This window comes from Leptidea sinapis, chromosome 43 (genome assembly GCF_905404315.1).
Source record: "Leptidea sinapis chromosome 43, ilLepSina1.1, whole genome shotgun sequence".
Classification (NCBI taxonomy): domain Eukaryota; kingdom Metazoa; phylum Arthropoda; class Insecta; order Lepidoptera; family Pieridae; genus Leptidea; species Leptidea sinapis.
The window spans coordinates 1,946,966-1,967,002 of NC_066307.1; the positions used below are offsets into that span (position 1 = coordinate 1,946,966).

The 20,037-nt window shown below is 33.4% G+C and overlaps 1 protein-coding gene across 1 annotated transcript in view; it reads left to right on the forward strand.

Annotated features, from left to right (window-relative positions):
* Positions 1–20,037, forward strand: part of LOC126977120 (protein still life, isoforms C/SIF type 2) — a 222,852-nt gene that overhangs the window by 74,230 nt on the left and 128,585 nt on the right. Inside the window, exon 21 of the mRNA XM_050825824.1 lies at positions 2,069–2,201. Coding sequence (XP_050681781.1) covers positions 2,069–2,201 — 133 coding nt within the window. The remainder of the gene's footprint in view (positions 1–2,068; positions 2,202–20,037) is intronic.

The following is a 20,037-nucleotide window of genomic DNA, read 5'->3' on the forward strand; positions in this document are numbered from 1 at the left end:
TCTTAACGTAGAGGAGCCTCGATTAAAGCATTCTTTAAACCATTTCAACCAAATTTGTAACAAAATCCATCCTAACTAAAATCAAAAGAAAACACTTTTGGTTTCATCAAATTGCAGTTAAAATTCCAAATAACAGCTGTCAAACTTTCGTTCGCAACGTAGGGAAGCAAGTAGGTTTACGGAATATGAAATGTCAGACAATGACATTCGGGATGAAACTTCGGAACTAATGGAACCGTAGTAGGAAACACCCGACACTTCGATCGAAACTTCGTTTTTCGTTGAATAAGAGTAGACCTACTGATTGAAAATTCTTAAGACTGTCATTGAAATTATTGATGAAAGATTTATACTTCTAACTAATCATAGTTCGGCTATTTCAACTAAATGATCATACGGTCATTGGACCAGTGGTTGATTCATTGTGATTGCGAAACCGAAACACAGAGAGGTCGAGGGATCGAATCTCATCATTGAAATATTATTACAGTTTATCATGTATGAAAGTTGATATTTCTGAGAGATAAAGTTTTTAGTGTAAATAAATTGTAATAGTTCTGAAGTGTTAATTTTTCTATGTAATTGACATTTTTGTGTACGATAGCGCAGTTAATTAATATTGTATTTAACCACATAAATATTAGTACTTTCATACTTATAAAAAAAGATCAGGTCAATACAATAATTGAGACAAACTTAATCAATTGCCTCCTCTCAATAAACCTTTACTAATATTCGCGATGCGTTCTATTCCTATAAATCTTATCATAGTTAATATAATTAGTGGAATACATAATAATTTCGGATCGGACGTAATGCGAAAGCGTTCTCAATGTTTAATAATAGTTATTTAGGAAATGTATGTTCAACCTACTTGTGTATTATGATTCAATTTTGTCGATAGTACTGTTTATTTATAATATTTTGAAGTAAATGCGTGGAGCTAACATCACTAGGAGCTGGTGCAATCATAACCCGCGGGGATTATATTGCACAAGTTTACATCCTTCTGCGTGGAACAAAGTTTATAATTCGTTTGTGTTGCTACAATTTCATGTGATACAATGAGAAATACTAATAAACTGAACCATTCATATAAACTCTACAGAATTTTCTTATAAATGGAAAATATATTGTAAATATTGCGATATAAGCCGCAGTAGTCAATTTCCGTTAGTTGATGTCTGTTGCACTTTGATGGTCGTTGTTTGCGGTTTTCGCCTTTGTTATAAACTAGCACATCAATATAAGCCGTTCATTTGTAAGTCAGACATCCGGCAAGCTTCCGCTGAATACTTCATTTGGATTCAAAATTCATCTGAACTAACTTGATCGAATTATTGTAGCAGTAGAGAGCAAATTATAATTATTATAATGTCTGTTAACAGCTATAGTTTAATACAACACTTAATAGATGATATAATATATTTTGAAGAAATTAATTAATAATTAAAATTATTGACGTCTTACATTGCTACGCCTCTCCATTGTGGTCCACATATCAAACAAAGGAGTTTCATCAAACGAAAAATTCAGCAAAACAGCCATACGTAGATCCAATAATAAGCGCCAGGCGCATCAAAAGCATCGTTGCCTTTACTTGGCTTAACTATTCACTTGTCAGTCTTTCTCGACTCCTATCAACCCTGATCACCTTTACCATGTTGAATGTCAAGTCAATGAATCTTCAAATAAAATTGATTTATAACAACTCTATTCCACCCTTATTCTAAGAATGGTGATATTTGGAATACATTGAAAATCGTCGTAGGAGCGTAAAAATGCGAACCAGGACGATGCAGCTCGTAGACAAATGTTAGTGTGAAATTCTCAGTTTGGGAGAAAACCCTTTTCACCTACTATATCGTATCAAAATATCTTGCTTGGGTGATGTCAATAACTTGAGGGGAATGTAATCAAAGCATTATTATAAATCTGTAAAAATATATAGTATATATAGTTAGATTATTTCAATATAGAAACACGTTTTTGTCTTTCTCTCATCTCTATTTTATTTAAATTTCCTCGAGTATATTCTGTTTAATTCAATGATATTATTTTGTTTCAGCGGTGTTTTCGATCGCCAGGATAGCGTCCGCTCAGAATACACAAGTGACAGAGAATCAACGCGCTATGGTATTGTGCAGCAGGCCTCAATTGACAGCACGGACTCCAGAATATGCTACTTGACATCTAGTGAGGTGAGTTATAGTTATTACTTGTAAATTTTATATCCCAATATGTATTTTAAACACTGGCTACTGTTAAAATTGATCTTCACACATACACACCACACCACCACCGTATTACTCTAGTGGGAGGTTCCTTTGCACAGGATGCCGGCTGCATTATTCGTACCAAAACGGCGACGTTTTCTGTCATGAAGCAGTAATGAGTAGGCATTATTGTGTTTTGGTCTGATAGGCGCCGTAGCTACTGAAATTACTGGGCAAAAGAAGACTTAACAACTTATGACTCAAGGTGACGAGCGCAATTGTAGTGCTGCTCAGAATGTTTGAGTGTTTTAAGAATCATGAGCGGCACTGCATTGTAATGGGCAGGGCGTATCAATTAACAGCAGCTGAACGTCCTGCTCGTCTCGTCCCTTATTGTCGTAAAAAATCCCTTCATCATACCCATACATAAAAACAACAGTTAGAACGTGAATAAAACATATTTGATTGAATTTGAACACAATCTAGTACCTACAGGTTTTGTATATTAACTTCATCTACACGCACCGTGGGATTCTACAATCAACTCATGTGCAAATTTCCAACCATTTAACCCTTTCACATTCATTTTACGAAGTTTGTACGCTCCTCGTCTGTGTACCAAACTTATGTGAATATTTTTGTACGGCTTGGCAGCAGGTCACTATAGGGTTATTAAAACGTCGTGTTGTGTCGGTGGCACGTTTTGGCCTCAATTTAGTAACCAGTAAGCTAATGTTATAAAAAAGTTAAATGATCAATAAATATACATTAATAAACAAAAAGAAGCAAATTATATGCTTGTCAAATTGTTATTACTAAGTCTGTGTAAGTAATTATTGGCCAAATGAGACTTAACATCTTATGTCTCAAGGTGACGAGTGCAATTATTGTAGTGCCAATCAGAATTTTTGGGTTTTTCAATAAACCTGCGCGACACTGCATTAAAATGGGCAGGGCGTATGAATTAACATCAGGTGAACGTTCTGCTCGTCTCATCCCTTACTGTCTTAATTAAAAATTCGATATTATAATTTTTAATTTGAGACTCACAATTGAGGTGCCGACTCCACATAATGTGGGATAATGGCTTTTATGGATAAAAATTAAGATTTTTAGTTAGTTTCGATTACCTAAAAAAGACTTACGAGACTGGTTTCAGAGTATGTGACCTTGCCAAAATCGATTCAAATACAAAACATCGATTCGAATCAATAAATGTCAATAGTACCTTAATTATAATCATTTGTTTAACCGCAACACTTAAAGAAATTGATGGCTTCATTTATTAAAGCTTTATTAGCACTAACTTATTGCTGAAAACCTAGGAGCAATGTTAGATTTTTTTGTTAATTTTTTTTTTCTCGGTAACGCTGACGGTTGATATACCTTATCTTTTGATCAAAGTTTGCATTACATTCTCTACCTAGAATAAAAAAAAATCTTTATAATTATGTTGTTTTTATAAGTGAAATTTTATTTATTTTACAAGGAATAATCTAGAGATATATTGGTAATATTAATTAGAAAATAATCAGGTTCTTGATTTTCTCTCTTATTCTTATTTAAAAGATAGAGAAAGAGTAAAATATTCCTGGTATTCCACCATTTCATTTAAATAGTTATTATTTCCATTTTATATTCTATTTATAAATGCACCACTTGTACGTTTTCGATCTTTCACTCATTAAATAAAATAATTGAAAATAAGAAATTAAAGGTTAGATAATTAATTACCACATATCAATATGACGTTGTTATTGAATATTAAAGAATATGGCTGTATTTGATGGAAAGCCTTTGCCTGTACGTATAAAGGCCGAAGAAACCAAAAACCGGATGGTACAGAAACGTGACGCCATCTTACCGTAATGGACTTCGGGTTCCATTGCATTGTCGTTCAGTTACCTCGAAGTCGCGCCTAAAGACCTTCTTTATTAGTTATTTAATCTTATAAAAGTAACAATTGGTTAGAATGAAAGAGGACCCTGCCTACCGCTGCCGTATGCGTGAAAGATTATATCAAACAAAATGTACTGACATTGTACTGAATAATATATATATATATATAGTATAACATATAGCACTTGAATATTTATTTTTCCGGCAGATGGAAAAGCCTCGTGTATCTTGTTTGCCAATTACTTGTCGAGCTTCTCAATAGAGAAGCTACTAGGCTTTATACTCAAACCTTTTCAATAAAGCTTCATATCTGGAAATAAAATTGAAGAGCACATCACTGTGAGGGTTTGGACTAGATAAGAGACATATATCATTCTGATACATGTAATGGCAAATAATGTAATAATTGGGAAATAGGTTACTGCAAACGAGCTGTCATTTAAAAAGACGGAAATTATATTTCAAACGAAAGTAATTGATTAAACTTTTACATGATTAGTGCTTCTAAATACTTTATTAAACTAATTTTTACATTGACGTACAATTAACAACCAGACTCACAATCAAATCAGTCCAAAAATTGTTAGAAGCATAACTCTGCTTACTCGTCTATCAAGCAGAGTTTTCGTGTAGTTGTGTTTTGAATACAACGCCACGCAAAGAAAAAGTGTTTAGTGAAAAACTGTCCATAAAACAGCCTAGCCAAACATAAAAAGGATGGAGTTTTGTATACCAGGTATCGCTTTAAATTAACAAAATTGTGCAATTAACTTGATGTTTTTTATCTTTCCTTATTTTTTTACATTGGTAAAACAAAAGAACATTTTGTTTTACATTGGTAAAACAAAATGTTCTTTTGTTTTCTTGCCTCGTGTTGGCATCCGTCTCGTGTGTGACGTAGTATTACTACTTCTAATGATCGTATTAGACTTTGAACATTACAGGCACAAAATTGAGAAGACCATTTAATTTTTTATTTTCTATACTCTTTATTGTAATAATTTTTCAAGTCGTCCTTTCTACTCGCTCGGAGTGTTTTCAAATATTTAGACAATCTCGAGTTTTTCTAATGAACTGAAGATTGCTGATCGACTAACAGCCACATCTTAAATCGTTTGTAATATCTTCATCTTCCGAAGCAATTACAGTGGTTTCATTATCCATTGGAAAATCACAAACTTAACAAATTTCAAATGTACAAAAAGTCATCAATCAAAACTACCGTGACCCAGATCAAATTAGGTCAAATTTTCTCAAGCGCACACATCGTTCAATATGTGTCCCTCTACATATTATATTCAATAATTGTCTGTCTGGTGGTGTTTTTCCTCATTGTTGGAAATCATCTTATATAACGCCTATCTTTAAGTCAGGGGCAAATAGTGTTAAATATTACCGCCCGATCTCCATACTTTCCGCAATCCCTTAGGTCCTCGAAAGATTAGTGCACCGAATCATTTATTCCAGCCTAAAGCATGTTATTATAGACCAACAGCACGGCTTTGCAACAGAAAAATCTACTGTCTCTAATCTCCTTTATTTTACTAATAATGTTTTTGACGTTTTGGATGGAAAACATCAGGTAGACACAATCTACACAGATTTTAAGAAGGCATTTGACAAAGTTGACCATATTATAATGCTTTTAAAAAAGTTGCCTTTTAATGGCAATAAAGGAAATCTTTTGCGATGGTTTACGTCTTATCCACATAATCGTGTTCAATTGATTATAATAAATGGGTTTACTGCTCTTCAAGTAGTAGTGACATCCGGCGTCTACCAGGGCTCAATCTTTGAGCCGTTGCTGTTCTCATTGTTTATTAACGACACATCGAAATGCTTCCTACACTTCAATTACTTGCTCTATGCAGACGATCTAAGGTTATATAAAGGGGTGCTTGCAACTTTCAATGTATCACTGATACAGGAAGACCTTGATAGGCTCGAATTTAGCAAAATAAGCCAATTAGTCCTTAATTAGAGTAAGTGTCAGCATGTCATCTTTACGAGAAACACCCATAATATAATCATGTCCAACTTCCCCTTTGGAGACTATGCCCTTGAACCTGTCAGCTCTGTCAGGGATCTAAAGGGTCCTTCTTGACCCTAAACTAACCTTGGACAAGCAAGTGGGCCTAATAATTAGTACAGCTTAGCAAATGTTATTTCATTTACGTTTAGGTGTTCGCGTGTTATCAGACCTTTCAAAGATAAAGCCACATATATATATATATATTTATAAAACGCTTGTGCAGTCCTAGTTTGAATACGCCTGTCCAATCTGGAATCCCCATTATGATATATTTTTCACAAGCTGGAGGCTGTACAAACGAAATTCTTACGTATTTTAAACTATCGCATGAAAGGTGGTAGGTGGTATTGTGCTCGTCACCTTGACACATAAGATGTTAAGTCTCATTTGCCCAGTAATTTCACTAGCTACGGCGCTCTTCAGACCGAAACAAAGTACAGTGTTTACACTTTACTGCTTCACGGTCGAAATAGGCGCCAGTGTGGACCTAAGGCACAGGATGCCGGTTAGTTTAGGCTCCTTTGAGCCTCCCACTGGTGTACGAACTAATTTGCCCAAACTTCTCGAGGATTTGCCATTCAATGTTCCTGCCGCACGCACGCACAGAACTTTTAACCTACCGTCTCCCAGAACCAACATTGGGGTCATTTAAGTACAATATTGTAATTTTTATATCTTATTTGACTTCTTTTTTTTACTATAACGACGTATCTGTCTGTTTCCTTAATAAATTAGTAAATGCTCCTTTGGTTACACTAAGAATATTATTAAATTAATGATTTAGTAAAAAAATCTTTTCTCAACAATAACTGAAATTATATATATTAAATACATATCGAACTGAAAAAATTTATATTTTTAAATAATAGTAAGTATGACCTTTACGCCAAATTAATAAATGAGGCAGGAAAACCGGACGAATTTAATGAAAACTAAATTCTCATTACTTTGTTATCTTATATTGGAAAACGACTTGGAAGTGGTTGACGTCACACTATTTTACCGACAGTAAATTCATCAATTATTAAATTTTTTGTAGGCTTTGACTGATTACTTTTAAAGATATATTTTTATAAAATAATTATATCCGCTTTCATTCTTTACGAAGTATTAAAATTACTACTTTTAAAGACAATAAATCTATCACTTCATTTCTTTCAAATTATCTTTAAACAACGGTTAGATTACTAACTGCAATTTTAAAATCATAAATCAGTTATTTACATTAACAAACTTTGTAAGTGTTAATTTTAATCATGTTAAAAAAGAAATACCTGCAGTAAGTCTATTATGCAAAGAATAATCAATAACTGTGATATCTATGTTTGTTTCTATATTATTCTTATTTGATTGTTCTATATAGTTTTAAATAAGTCGTGGTCTTGCATCCAAAGTACACGCTCTTCTTAATAAATTATTGTAAAAGTGTTTCAATATTGTTCATATATTTAAGTGCTGGTAAAACTTGAGAGATACCATTACTTAATATACGTAAGTATCCATCCCTACTCAGTGTCTCTACATTCCATCAATAAATGTGTAACACGAAAAGTTAATAAAAAGCGTATAGGATAGGAAAACTCATATTGAAATGAAATTTTCCAAAGTTACATGGAGCGATTATCATGAGCGTCAAGTATAGAACAAAATTTTCAAATTTAGCTCATCATTTGAATTCATAAAGTTAGTTACCGTAATAGTAGCATTGAGTGTAATTTGAGAGTTTCTCGAATAAAGTTACAAAACAGTTTTGTAATTAATTTGAGCTTTTCCAAACCAAAGCTTCTCTAAATTAAAAGTAAAACGATCATTATTACTGTATTATATTCTACTGAAAACAAAATAATGGCTTAGTAGCCTTTGTTTAACAGTATTTAAGATGTACAACTAGAATTATAAAATTTAAACATTGTTTATTTTATATTAACATAATATGACAAACTTATGATTTACTTGCCTATTTTAATAGTGGCTACTGGCCTGCAAAAGTAAGTATCACACTTTTCAAATTAAATTTTTTTCTTAACTATAGAAGGTAGAGATTTAAGATTAAAAACGTTTTGTTGCAAATTTTATAGGCTTTAATTCTTAGAAACTAAAATTATACTTTAGTAACATTTTTAACTTAAAAAAGATAAAACAATGAAAATAGACATTTTTAGTTTAGTGTAAAAAAATTCAACTAAAATGTATTACATGTTATTTAATTTTTAATAACTGGTATTGCCTCCTCGAGCTCTGATTACAGGTTCGAGCCGGTTTGGCATACTGAACACTAGGTTTCGGAGCCGATGTTGGGGAATATTCTCCCATTCTTCTACCAGGGACTGCTTTAGTGCCCTCAGGGTAGTAGGTGGTGGTCTGCGATTTCTGACTAGCCTCCCAAGCTCATCCCAGGCGTGTTCAATCGGGTTGAGATCAGGACTTCTTGATGGCCAAAGCCATCACGCTGATACCGACCTCCTGAATATACTCTTGTACGATATGAGCCGTGTGTGGCCGGGCATTATCATGCATCAGCATCGATCCATCACCCATATTTGCTAAATACGGCCCTGCATACTCATTGAGAATCTCTTGAGCATATCTTTGCCCAGTGAGGGTGCCATTTTCTATGGCTACTAGCTCTGTGCGACCTTCTGCAGATATGCCAGCCCAAACATGTACACTGCCTCCACCGTATTGGACTCTTTCTGAGATGCAGGCTTGAAGGTATCGCTCACCAGGTCGCCTTCCATCAGAAGTGTAAAGGGAGAATCGAGACTCATCAGCAAACAAAATTCTTGACCATTCTTCTTCATCCCACTGCATGTGTTCACGGGCGTATCGCAGTCTCGCTACTCGATGCTGTCTCTCGAGTTTTGGGCCACTCGCTGGTCTTCGGGGTTTCAAATTTGCTTCAGCAAGTCTTCTTCTCACTGTACTGTCACTAATGTAGGCCCTCCGGGTCTGAAGTAGCTGTTGCTGGACTTCAACTGCATTTTGGTGGCGATTTCTTAACACAGTGGAAATAATATAACGATCTTCTCGGGCACTGGTACACCTGGGTCTGCCATTACAAGGTCTCCTCAGATGGTGTCCAGTCTCTTCGTACCTTCGCTTTACCTTTTGGACCGTTCTTACCGTCACAACCACAATTCTTGCAGTGCGACGCATACTGATGCCTAGTTCCGGCAAAGCCATGATCCTAGCACATTCTTCAACTGAAAGAGGCATGATAAATAAATGTTATGTGCTTTTTAGCATAAATTTTCAAAACAAGACCCGTCAATCTTGAAACAAATTTAAAACAGAAAGAAAAATGTGAATGGTAAAATTGTAATTCGGAAGCGTCCACTTTGAAAAAGGAATGGTTTTGTTTTTGAAGTTTTTTTTCAGCCAATTCTTAAAAGAAGGTTACCGACTATAAAGTTTTTATGTACAAAATTAAATTTTCTTTGGAGTCCTTTTTATTTCGAAAGCATATCTTGTGAACTTAAAACGTTATCCCAATTTTAAAAGTGTGATACTTACTTTTGAAGGCCAGTGTATTTCAATGAATTATGATAATTTTATATTTTTTTAAATTATGTTTAACATTTGATAAATTATAACAATTTAGGATAAAAATACTTATATAATGCCAAGTCACTGAAAACACAGAGAAATAAAAAAAAATCTATTCCATAGTTATACATAGCCGTTTTTTTCCTTTGCTTATGCTGAACCGATCTGAATAATAGATTAGATGCAATGCGCTTTGGATAAGGTTTTAGTATGTTTATTGGTCCATTATTTATTCATTGCATGTGACAATAATTCATACAATGAGCAGGCGCGGAATACCAAAATAACGTTTGCCGGGTTAGCAGAGTATTTAATAAAGGAGGTGCCCCACTATTTACGTTTATGTAACTATTTTAATTAGTACACTCTCGATCAAATGCTTCAAGTTCTAGCTGAACTTTCTTCCAATGCATTGGGCGATGACATTCTCTTGTCACTCTCATCGTTTCAATTGTTAGTACACTGAGTATGTCTCGATCGGATTTAAGTCGAGACTTTTTTTTTCTTTTTTAGTCTTAAAACACACACATTTGGGAGTCAGTATTGTCGTACAGCGGTGATAGGACAAATGGCTAACTTGAGTCTTCTGGGGGTTAAGATGGACAAGGTTTAATGTACCCCATTCCGAGACATTCTCAAGAGGTTACAATAGAAGACTCAAGTTTCTTTCGAAACTTGCTGTCTCGCTCGGTACTACATAAATTATTTTCGGGTAAAGTTGACTTAGAACCGACTACAACTTGTTCGGTATATTATGATATACCTCCGATCTAATTTGTATATTAATTAAAAACTGTATTAGGTGCTTTAGCGATTTAGCGGTTGCATCGTAGCGTTCGTAGTAAAGCATTCCCCTGGTTAGCATAAGTATATTTGTTATATTTTAACTTAAGCGTCAAGTTATTAGCGTTTTTTTTAGAAAATGGCACATTTTTTTCAGAAATTCAAAAATTATAATTTGATTTAAAAAAAAAAAATATTAATAACTATCACACTTTCCCGTCTAACATTAATTGTTTGCATTTTCTGTTAGAAATAATTCGTTAATATTTTTCTACCTTCCGAAATATGCTCGAATAAAAAGAAAAAACGTTGCAAGGTGCTCCTGTTATCATTTGGTATCATTACAGACATAAAATTTATTTATACGATTTGTTTTTACCCTTCAAATTCTCTTTAATAACTTTCCTTCACACGTGTTGGCTCACGTGTAAACACAATTGCTTAGCTATAATTTGACTTTTTAATGTTTCTTTCAAACATCCTCCCAAAAACTGTTTAATTTTTAAAACCCTTCAATCTGCATCTGAATGAATAATTTTGTTATCTTCATTAAGCTTTACGTTTATATACCAGTGAGTTAGAATAAACAATAAAACTGTAAATTCGTTAGTATTGGTTTTTAAAATTTCGAGCAAGAATTTATAATAAATGGTAACTTTGAATTTTCCTTTATTACTTTTCAAATTCGATATAGTTTAAATGAAAACCATGCATGAGGTGGTTTTGAAACAAAAAGGTAAGCACAAAAACAGTCGTTAGCCCGTTCTGATTTACTAAATCACCAACGTTCAAATTTCTGCTTGTTTTTACAAATTGCGGTTTCAATTTGGGTTTTAGAACAACCGAAAGCAATTATAGTCACTTTTTTTAACGTAAACTCTAAAAGGTTATTGAGTATATAATTTGCGTAAAGGTCTAATATTTAACTCCTTCTTTTAAAATACTTAATTATTTTGAAAATCAGCTTCATTTGTTGTCTCGGAGGTCGTAGCTGCTGAGACAAATTGACAAATTGACAATAGTGTCATCTTCTTTTTTGTTGTGTGGTTTTGGTTTCAATTTAGAAATTATTTAATCCCATCCAAAATTACGCGGGTTTTAATCTTTTAAAAAATATTTTATTTATTCCAGGCCTCAGTTCAGTTTCTTAGGCCAGAGTTTCACTCAGTTTGTGCATATCTAGTAAAATATAATAAACATCTTTATTTAGAATATTTTTATACGTACAGTTACATTTCTTATCTTATTAAGTCCATTGTAATAATTTGTTTATATAAATAAAAGTACCTAGTGAATATCATCTTCGCATCTTTTATATCTGTGTTACTTCTTATCGTGGTGCATCTAGTTACTTCAATTTAAATATAACAAAATAACCAATTCGGAATTGACTATGCCGGGGATCTGCCACCTCATACTACATACTGGTCCGTTGAAAACCTTCTAGAGTATTGGTTTTCAAGCAAACGTACAGGCTTTTTCAGGTATAAACAATGAGAAAGCATTGTGGTGAAACAACACAACATATTATCAAGTTTTTTCAAACATCATAATCTTGTTATGTTTTGAATCGATAGGATGGATTATGCAGATCTTAGAGATAAGACTGTTTAATTTAATTTCATCGTATTTCCTACAATAATATTCATAACATATTCATAGAAAACAATATTATAAATATAAATATAAAAATATTGTCCCGCTGGCGTTGGTTCACGACAATTCCGCCGGTGGTTAGGGCGACATACTGACGAACTTCCGCATGATGCATACCGTTCCCAAAATAGCTGCTTTCTGTAACTGACTCTTAATCCAGTTTTTATACTAGAGCCTCCTGAGATGATGGACGAGGTTCTTAACGGGAGAAGAAGACCGTTTACAGAAACGACTATTGATACAATTATTGTTGAATTAACATCCTACGTGAACGGTGAAATCAACAATAAATGACCGACACTCAGACCGATCCACCAACACAATATCAGGCTTATTAGCAATGTTATTATTAGTATTATTATGTTCTATCGGTGCTATTTATGTTAGTTCTGAGCACTCTAGATGCCTTCCATTTACTTCTACTATGAGCAAAACCGAGTTGTGTATTCCACTTTATTGATTCTAATGGTTTTAATCTCCTTTTGAATAATCTCTTCGATTTAGCGACTTATCGACCTGATCGACATAGTTTTATGTCTAAGCATAATCTTGTTGTTCTTCACACTTTATTAATACCTTCAATTTACTTTTAATTATGACTATTATCTATTTCTACTAGATCTGCGTTATTAGATCGAGCGGTATCTTCGTTATTCTGAGCACAAGTTGCTTAGCTTCGCGCGACATCATTCATCTATTTTATTTTGATTCATAAACTAAATCTGAAGCGTGGGTTGTGCTTCCACGACTAATATGTTACTAGTTACGAAAAAAGTATTGTCACCAATTATACCTAGAGATATCGTCAGGACCCCAAAATTAATGTCAAATCTTCGTTAAATAATGAAAAATCATTTAACACTTTCTTCGTTTATATAAAACACACAAAATTATTGCGTAAATCTGGCTTCACTTACAACTGAATATTTAAGCTTTGTATTTTGGGCGACGTATTAAATATTCAGTGTGAATTTTTCATCCGTTTTCCATTTGGTTTAAGTGTTTTGTTAAAAGACAGATAACGTGGGATTGTCTCACTTTGCTTACAGTGATCTTTGATACAACCTTCAGAGTTTTATTTTGAGGGCTTTGATTGAGACTCAGCTGTCACGCTCATATATATAACACTCATTCCGGTTAAAGTCAGCTCGGGTCTACTAAGGGAGCGTTATTGTAGACTCATGTGTCTAACAATACAAAGTATTTATAAATACATCTACGTTCTAGATGATGTATGTACATTGGCACATTAGCGATTTTTTCAGAAACTGTGATTAACTTAATGATGGCACCAGAAAAAAAATTAAAACTTTATATAATCTCCGAAAATCTATAAAAAAATGTGCTAAAGAGAGTCAGAAGAAGTGTAAGAAATGTTAATGTTGGGAAGGTTACTCTAACATAAACGAGTTTCTTAATGTTATCACACCTTAGAAATGGAGCGACTGCTCTCAGACTATTTAATTAATACATTGTATTGTAATGAAACACCTGTTCTTCTCGATCTGAATCACAAATTTTCGAATCGGATCGTTCAAAGAGTGATTTAAAATCCTATCTAATAAGAATATTTTATAAATTTGAAAAATGTACAAAAACGTATGGTTCGTGTACAGAATTACATTAAAAACAAAAATTATGTAATTTTTTTTCTGACGATAGTTTTTTTTTGTGATACTGGGCGCATATTAAAGAAACCATTTGCTCAATGGCCGATAACTGGCGGACTTGGAACATTTACAGAATATTTTCCTAGAAGACAATCACAATTGACAGTTCCAATTATAATAACGCAACAGATGTGTCAAGTTAGCAATTTTGCATCGGTATTTTAGCAGAGCAAAAGAAACTACGAAAGTTTGCATTATAATATGAATCTGCAGAAAGAATTTTGTAGCAGATAAATTGTACAAGACATTTTTGAATGGCGACACCTTAAATTAACACATTATAATATCTTTTTAATGACATATATTTTAACTACACCTAATTAGAAATCTTAGATATTTTGGTGCCTTTGAAGTGACATGATAAATATAATAAATGTTATTCTTTGATTTTAGTATTTGATTTGTACAACGTAAGCCTTCAATAAACACATACACCTTGCGTTTAGGACGACATTAATAATAAACAAATATAAAATCAATGCTGCTCGTAATACCACTTTTTGTGCTATTATCAATAGAAATATAAGTAAATTGATATCATGGGCTAGATGACATAAAAAAGATTTCCTTCTGTTTTATTTCATGGTGAACATACCAATTTTGTCTTCTAAGGAGTGCCTCTGTTAACTAAATCAATGTTTATGTTTTTCACAGCTCGGAAACCTTTTAACAACGCGCTCAAGTTTCACTTAATTTTGGTAATGTTGCTTTTATCGTATACTGTATTATATGTCTGAAACAGAGATTCGCAGTTGTTGGTGTGTTATGTTGTCTTAAGGTAAGTGTTGTTAAATTAGAAACTATTAATACATTTCCAATAAAAGAAAAAAAGGTTTAAAAGAGAAAAACATATATATAATTCAGTAAATTTGACAATTTTGAGATGGGAGAAAACCATGGAACTGGCAACACTAACCGTTACTGACACCACTGTAGCTGTATAAATATGTATATATTAAATTGTGTATGTTTGTACATAATACACGTGAAAAGACATATTTTTCATCGTCCGCTACTATTTTTTACAAAATAATACAGCGCATTTTTGGGATAATGTTTCACTTCAAGACCTCGCGTCATACTGACAGCGCCATATTGCTTACTGAGGCTATAAGACTCGGTAAGTGACTACAGGGGCAAAGGTGAACTCTGCCCTTAAATACGAGTACCGATACACAAACGAGTGAACCTAGCCTAACCAAGTACGTTGCGGGCAAAAAGGCGACGCCGCTCCCCTTCATTTCACACCCCTCCGGAGCTACGTTGTTCCTATCGTAGCATGCGAAGCCGCAGGTGGTCGTTAGTTACAAACTAAAAACGGTCAAGTGCAGGTCGGGCTCGAACACGAAGGAGTGTTTTAGCACTATGTACTATTTTAATACTTTTAATACATGGCCGCCATTTTGCATTATTATTTGTTGCAATATTAATACAGACTCCGTCAAAATGTCAGTTTTCTAGATATTCCGTTTAATGAAATACAACTCGCTCGCAGACAGTAGAGTTATTGCAATAAGCTTGCTGTTGGATACCCTATTGTTATCCATCAGAATTAACACTAAAGAAAACTCAAATCATTTGAATAATTATGGATTTCCGCAAAGTAACGCCTACTTCAATAAATTTTACTCTTTTGTTACGATACCTTATTAAAAAGTCAATATTCTTGAATATGTATATAAAGATCCTTGATTGAAAATTGACAAACTCGACTTATTTAACTACTAAACGGTAGTAGTATTAGAAATGACGGCAAAAATAATTCAAAAGGAAAAAAAGAGAAAAAAGGAGAAATTTTTGAGAAAATAAATGCCTTTTATGAATTTTTACCAATGCTGTTCCTGGAAAACGTACACTGTAGCATTAGCAACTTAATAATATAAGTTACTTGATATGATAGATCAAGGATGCTACAGCGGGGCTCAATCGTGCGGCCTCGGGCGGGTTCGTCCGCACATGCGCAATGTGACCTGCCTTAATGCGCCGAAACACCAAACGTATCCTAGTCGTAGTATTAAAAATATTATTTTGAGGTTAACCTGCTACATTATTCATAACATAAAACCATAACAAACTGTGGATTCAGTGATCGTAGACAAACTTCGAAAACTATCGAATGTCGCGCAGGGATACGCTGAGTAGAAAGTTGAGAAGATTTGTTTGTGTAAATACAAAGCTTTTGCTGTCAAGTGCACGGACAAAGAGTTCTCCACCAACCTCAATATGTTGCATTTCGTTAACAAGTTACGTTGATTGTGCAAGTTATTAAAGACTGAAATTCCTGTGTTGAGTGAAGTTGTGTGCAGCGTCAATTCATGGGCCTAATTAAACTTATCGTAGTGTAGCGAATTAAAGAGATATATTTCTATAATATAGTAACTGTTAAGATAGAGTTCCTGTTTCTCCATTGCTTAATCCACCTGTGATATCATTTACCATCAATAGCTGTAAATAAACTTAAATTTCCAATTCTTATATTTGTTAAATACTTCGTAGTTCGTTAATAAGTGTTAGCGGAATTGAATTCAAACGTAGAACGTTTATCTGAAATGTTTAATAACTGTTATAAACCTAGTTGCAATAATAATTAAAAATTTGTTATGTGTGTAGTACAATAATAGAATAGTAGGTTTAATGAGACAATTACGAGGTGCTAAAATGCTTTAATCGTTACTGGATGGGGGCCACGAAATCAAAAAGTGCTGTCTTCCTTCAGGTAAATGATTTATTCTTATATGATTGCGTACATTTTATTGTGATAGGACTTTTATATTATTTTGTGAAGCGAACTCCCTTGTTATTATTTATTCGTTACCTGATGCATGCACGAACTTAATGTAGAGCCAGCGAAGCGTAATTGGAACACTGGCCTGTTTGTAGTTCTGCCATATACTATTTGTACCGTAGTTATGTCTGGCTGTCTATCATTCAGTGAATTTGTGTAATATATCGATTTGTAAATGGGAAAGTTGTAGTGATAGTACGTTTATACCAGCTAATATGTATATATAAACTTGTGAAATATCTTTGATAGTTCACAATTTATTTTTAAATAATTAATTCAGAAACTTTATTTATCACAAAAAGTTATTACAAATTCATAAATTAAGATATTCTGTATTTTATTCTCTTCTACATTATTCTACTATGATATATGTTATTTAATTCAATAAAGGAATGTTAACTAACAACATAAAAAAACAAACAATATTTGATATAAGCGTGATAAAAACTACGACTCATATTAAATCCCAGTGGTTAGTGACCTTTGTGCTAGATTCCGAGTTTGAATACCCGTAGGTGCAAACATTTATATGATGTCGATGTTCGATTCCGAGTTTATATATATTTATAAACGTATTTATATATGTTTAAGTATTGAAGTATATAGTTGTCTTGTATAGTACAGGTTATGCTTTGTTTGGGGTTATATAATTTGTATAAAACTATGTCCATATAATTATAAAAAGAGTACCTGTCAATGGACCAAAACAATTATTATTTTCTCACCATTGATACTATTTATTTCTATTTTAGAAAAAATCTAGATTATGTATATTTTTGGAAATTTAAAAGAAAAATTACGACTGCGTCTGCGCCGGTGTTATCTGATCCATGTCATCAAATATCATCTGAGTCGTATCACAAAACGACCTAAACCCTATGGTTTATAAATAGTTGTACAATGGCACTAGTCCAATTACATTTGCTCAATGACTTATAAATGTACTAAATCACATCTTTAACACTACCGATGTAATATAGTTATCATCATATTAAATACCCCCCAAAATAAAGGTACATGTGCATTATGGAAAAAACACATTATAATCAAACAGGTATGTTTTATAATTGGGTAAATAAGGAAATATATCTCCATTCAAATAAATTTTATAAACGTAAAAAATATAATAAGTTGAATAAGTTCACTCAGCACTTTTAACAAAACTATTAATAGAACATTAACGCGAACATTTCATTATTGACATCATATTTCATATAGAGATCACTAAAACACACCCAACGCACAGATATATGTACCCGGCGTTCCGCGCCGGTGCTCTAACCAACTGAGCTGACCGTTCGAGTGACGTATCGTCATAAAATCTGGTGTGCTTTGTTCAACTCTCAGGTTGTGGCTTCATCTACATTCTACAGGATCTACTTTACAGTTAATCACCTGCTCAACCCCAATATTTTCATATTAGGAAATTGACTTGAGATGTCGCTCTTGTAAATCTAAACAATTTGTTATGTTTTTTTTAAACACATCGTTCATAAAATTTTATTTCTTAGTACACTTACTTCTTAGTATTGAGAATATGCTTATGATTTTCTGTAAATACTGTTATATTAATAAAATATGAGAGTTTTTCGACAAAAAAACATTTTATCTTGTGAAATCAAGCACCAAAATATATTTCATGTTTTATTTTTTATTAATTTAAAACTTGGAGTTTATAAGAATATGCAATTATATATATATATTATAAATATTAACTTGTTCAGCGGCACGGAACGGGTTTTTTTATATTTTCACCTTGTACCTTTACATCGGTTTGCTTTAAGTCTTTGTACCAAGTCTCTCCGACACATATATGTATATATAATTTGTTTTTGAGACTCCAACTTAGATATATTAATAATTTATGAACAGAAATGCTGACCCGGAAATCGTTGTTTTGCCATATAAATTAAGAACCCCGCGCACTCTCATTACATGAATTGTCATTTGGAATGAATGTGAATGACTGAATTATTATTACTGCGAAAATATAAATATAACTAAGTGAAAAAAATATTGGTTCCGGATAAATAATCACAAACATATCATATCCTAAAACCTTCTTCGAAATTAGTGACATCTTATGGTATAAGTATTATTCCGACCGGTTCTGTGGTTCTTCAGTATAACCGAACAAAAAAATCGGCTCTCCATTTATGTATATCTCCATGAATATAGATGAACGTTCAAATGTATTGAATGAAATATTATAACCCAAAATTAATAAAAAATAAACTTAGAACAATTAAAAATTAATAATATTTATGAAGCCGCCTTGCAGCAGCTTAAGAGCTCTTCCCTAGGGCCCTTATTGTTTACTTGTGTATCACTTTGTCACAGAAACACTCGAGTACAATAAGAATCTTAAAGCTGTTATATTTTCAACACAACAATCTACCAGAAGTATTAGTAGCTATATTTTTATCTTAAATGTGATAGACATATGAAATGCAACGTAGATAGATTCTTTTTAAAGAAATAAAACCACAAACGATGCAATTCACTTGACGGTTAGTGCATTGGCAAAATCAGAGGATTTTGGTATCTGTGAATATACCAATTTAAAATGAACCACAACGGCGCATTTTTTCTGCCGTGAAGCATTATTTTGTTTCGGTCTGAAAGCCGCCATAGCGAGTGCAAGTACTGGGTTGATGAGACGTTAAAAAGATGTTAAATCTTATGTCTTAAGGTGACGAACGCAATTGTAGTACCGCTCAGAATTTTTGGGTTTTTCAAGAACCCTGAGCGGCACTGCACTTGATATAGTGATCTTCTAAAAGACTTAATTGATAAAAGGAGCTGCTAGTTTTATATGGAATAGGAGGACAAAAAAGGTTCATCTAGTCACTAGTGATAAGTGACTTTATAATACCAGCGAAATTACTGAAGCGTTGCAGTGCTTTTTGCAGGAATTTTGCACTTATATATGATCCCCACCATCTGGATATGTGGCGGTCTTCAAGGAGCTTTCTTCCTCGTACTACGAAGCTGTGGAATGGGCTTCCTTGTGCGGTGTTTCCGGGACGATACGGCATGGGTACCTTCAAGAAAAGCGCGTTAACCTTCCTTAAAGGCCCGCAACGCTCTTGTGATTCCTCTGGTGTTGCAAGAGAGTGTGGGCGGCGGTGTTCACTTAACACCAGGTGACCCGTACGCTCGTTTGTCCTCCTATTCCATTAAAAAAGAACTTATATTGAATTTATCCATGTATTCATTCTACACTAGTTGTAAATAGAAGAAAGTTTCTTGAAAACCATAGTGTATGATTTTTTGTCGCCAAGATAAGGATTGGTGCAGCAATAAAGTTGTCTCAAGGCCTCGTTGCATGGTCAGGTAAGCAGTAGTTGGTGATCGAAAATATGTCAGGGTATTAGTATTTCACGAATGCCTGAGTGTAGAATCGATCTCAGATGTGAGCTATAATTAACAGTTGTTGTCGGTAGCAGT